Source organism: Asparagus officinalis, chromosome 3, assembly GCF_001876935.1.
Source record: "Asparagus officinalis chromosome 3, Aspof.V1, whole genome shotgun sequence".
NCBI lineage: Eukaryota > Viridiplantae > Streptophyta > Magnoliopsida > Asparagales > Asparagaceae > Asparagus > Asparagus officinalis.
Window position 1 is genome coordinate 5,164,013 of NC_033796.1, and position 3,575 is coordinate 5,167,587.

Genomic DNA, 3,575 nt, shown 5'->3' on the forward strand with positions numbered 1-3,575 from the left:
TTCCCTACAAACTTCAAAACCAACCAAACATAAGAAAAGTAGGAAATATCATATCAACAAAAGTTTTCCTTTTTTCCATGCGAACCAAACACAAGAAAAGTAAATACATTGGTTTCCCATCATTTTTTATGTGTGAACCAAAGCGAAACAATCTATTTCTTAGAAAAGTTTGGAAAACTCAAAAATTATGTTTCGTTACATGGAATTGTATTTCCCTATATTTAGGAAACGAACCAAACAACCCCTTAAAGTCGAGATCTATGTTCTACAACCATCTTTTAGCAATTATTACCTGCCAACTAAGCATAGATAGAGAATAAAAAATAAAAAACCCTAAAATGTCATTATCTCCTCTATTCTTTCATGTTAAATCTAAAAGCGAGTTAAATTAGACTTAACATGAACCGAATTAGACTTAACATGAAAGTCTATTTTATATTAAGTCTAATTCGGTTCATGTTAAGTCTAATTTTATTCATTTTAAGTCAAATTTAAATCATATTATGTCTAATTCAACTTATTTCAAGTCTAATTTAATTCATGTTAACTCTAATTCAACTTGTTTTAAGTCTAATTTCATATTAAGTCCAATTTAATTCATATTAAGTCTAATTTATTTTCTTTTAAGTCTAATTTAAATCATGTTATGTCTAATTCAACTTGTTTTAAGTCTAATTTAATTGGACTTAATATGAAATTAGACTTAAAAGGAATTAAATTAGGCTTAAAATGAACCGAGTAAATCTAATTTAATTCATTTTAAGTCTAATTTTAATCTAATTTAGTGTTAAGTCCAATTTAGTTCATGTTAAGTCTAGTTTGATTCATGTTAAATCCAGTTTGGTTCGTGTTAAATCCAGTTTGGTTCGTGTTAAATCCAATTTGGTTCGTGTTAAGTCAAATTTAAATTATTTTAAGTCCAATTTAAATTGTTTTAAGTTTAATTTAAATCTTGTTAAGTCTAATTTAAATTATTTTAAGTCTAATTTAAATTGGACTTAACATGAAATTAGACTTAAAATAAAATAAAATAAACTTAACATGGATTATATGTTAAGTCCAATTTGGTTCATGTTAAGCCCAATTTGGTTTATGTTAAGTCCAATTCTGTTCATGTTTAAATCCAATTTAAATCATGTTTAGTCCAATTTAAATCATGTTAAGTCCAATTCGGTTCATGTTAAGTTTAATTCGGTTCATATTTAGTCCAATTTAACTCATGTTAAGTCTAATTCAATTTGTTTTAAGTCTAATTTCATGTTACATCCAATTTATTTCATGTTAAGTCTAATTTAATTTCTTTTAAGTCTAATTTAAATAATATTATGTCTAATTCAACTTATTTCAAGTCTAAAAACAAGTTGAATTAGACTTAACATGAATCACATTAAGTCTAATTAAACTCGTTTTAAGTTTAATTTCATAATAAGTCCAATTTGATTCATGTTAAGTCTATTTTGGTTCATGTTAAGTCTAATTCGGTTCATGTTAAGTCTAATTTAATTCATTTAAGTCTAATTTATATTATGTTATGTCTAATTCAACTTATTTTAAGTCTAAAAACAAGTTGAATTAAACTTAACATGAATCATGTTAAGTCTATTTTAACTTATTTTAAGTCTAATTTTAATCATGTTAAATTTTTAAGTCTAATTTAAATCATATTAAGTCTAATTAAAACAAGTTGAATTAGTCATAACATGATTTAAATTAGACTTAAAAGAAATTAAATTAAACTTAACATAAATTAAATTAGACTTGAAACATGTGTCTGACATGGGTTATCTCAACAAGAATTAAATTAGACTTGAAACAAGTGGATTCATAAAAAAAAAGCTTTGGTTGTTAAGTGACATTTTTAAACTTTTTATAGGTTATCTCAACAGGTGCCAGACATGGGTTTGTGAAATTTTTTATCCTTTACAAAGAAAATATTTCACACTTTAATGTGAGAAAAAACACATCGCCGCAGATAGAGTAGTAGGCACTGATAGAGTAATATCCTATTAATATGGAAAATAAGGTGCTCCACTTTGTACCTTAATAAATATCAATTTGCATGTAAAAGAGTGTACCAATTGTAACCGATTTGTTCTTGGCCTTGCCAAAAGATTTCCTAGTGATTTTACCAATGAGACTATACTTGTAGGTGGTCAGATACATCTTGGTACGCATACCTTAGAGGTCACCCCTAGTGAGCTTACATGTATCCTCCAATGTAGCTTAGTCTATAATATCATAAATTAGATCCAATCTTTCACTGTACAAATAAAGTAGAAGATAAACCCAATTATCTAATAACGAGTTACATTTTAAAATCAACTAGGAGATTAACTTGACATTCTACGCAAAACAGATAATTCCAGAAGTAAATCTATGTAAGTCACCCATGTATGGGAAACTAACATGAATCCTAGAAGTCTAACTGCCAAGAGACAATTCCTCATCAATGGTGGGAGTATTCTAAGATCTATTTATTTCCTGAATCCGGAGAACACATTTATGCATTGGTGCCCAGCACCATTACATATTCTCCCACTAGATCTTTTTACTCCCATATAAAATCTTTTGAAACTCTACAAACTAGTCTTTACCCTGTAGATGTAGTCCACACATCCTAAGTTTTTGTTGGGATTATATCTTTGATTCTTTTTATAACTTCATGAGAATTAGACATGGTTGGAGGTCAATCATGATTAGAAGATTATGTCTCATCATGATTAGGAGTTTGTATCCTATTCTCTGTATATATTCTTCTATTGTTAGAGAAAAAAAAGGAGAGGAGAGAGAGATAATATTCTTGTAAACTAGGGTTAACAGAGGTCAACCTGATTCAAGAATATTACGCGAGATGCGTGTGTTTCATAATCTTTGTCCATACAAAAGATTACAATATTAGAAAAGGGTTTTGCAGTCTTTATCTGTTCAAAAGATTGTAAGGAGAGAGCTTTGGAGAGAACATGGGATTTGATTATGTATGTGAGGTTGAGAGATTGAGAGTTAAGTGGTTCTTCTTGTAGTTCTCCCTGATACATAGTGGATTTTCTCGTATTGTTGCCCCATGGATGTAGGTTCTTCTTGAACCATTTTCGGTTTAAGAACTTTGAGATTGGCAATTTAGCTTATTTCAGTTAAAAAGGAATAAATTTTCTTTCTGAAATCAACTCTTTCGTAGAGTTCTTAAACTCGTTTAGAGTTCTAAACTTGCCTTGCAAGTTCTTCCCGATGTTAAGTCAAGAGGAAAAACAAAGTTCCATGAAGTGAAGTGCTTGGAGAGTCAACAGGATACAAGATTCAAGCTCCCATCACTATCGAGAAGAACCCGGTTTTAAATAAAGGAAAAGATCTTCGTCGATTCCTTCTCTCTTTTGTAAATTGGAAAACCGATCAAGAAGATTAAAATTTCTTTTTCTAAGTCAGTTAGAGAGAGATTACAAAGAGAGATTGTATTCATTCTTTTCCTAAGTCGGTTAGGGAGAATAATATAAATATATTTCTCATTCTTCTTTAATTTTTCCTGCAAACAATATTGATAGGATGTACATGTACGACATATATCACTTGCATATTCATCA

General features: G+C 28.9%; 1 protein-coding gene across 1 annotated transcript in view; it reads left to right on the forward strand.

Annotated features, from left to right (window-relative positions):
- Positions 1-1,907, forward strand: part of LOC109834529 — a 3,170-nt gene extending 1,263 nt beyond the window's left edge. Inside the window, exon 5 of the mRNA XM_020402571.1 lies at positions 1,887-1,907. Within this exon, the coding sequence (XP_020258160.1) occupies positions 1,887-1,907 (21 nt within the window). The remainder of the gene's footprint in view (positions 1-1,886) is intronic.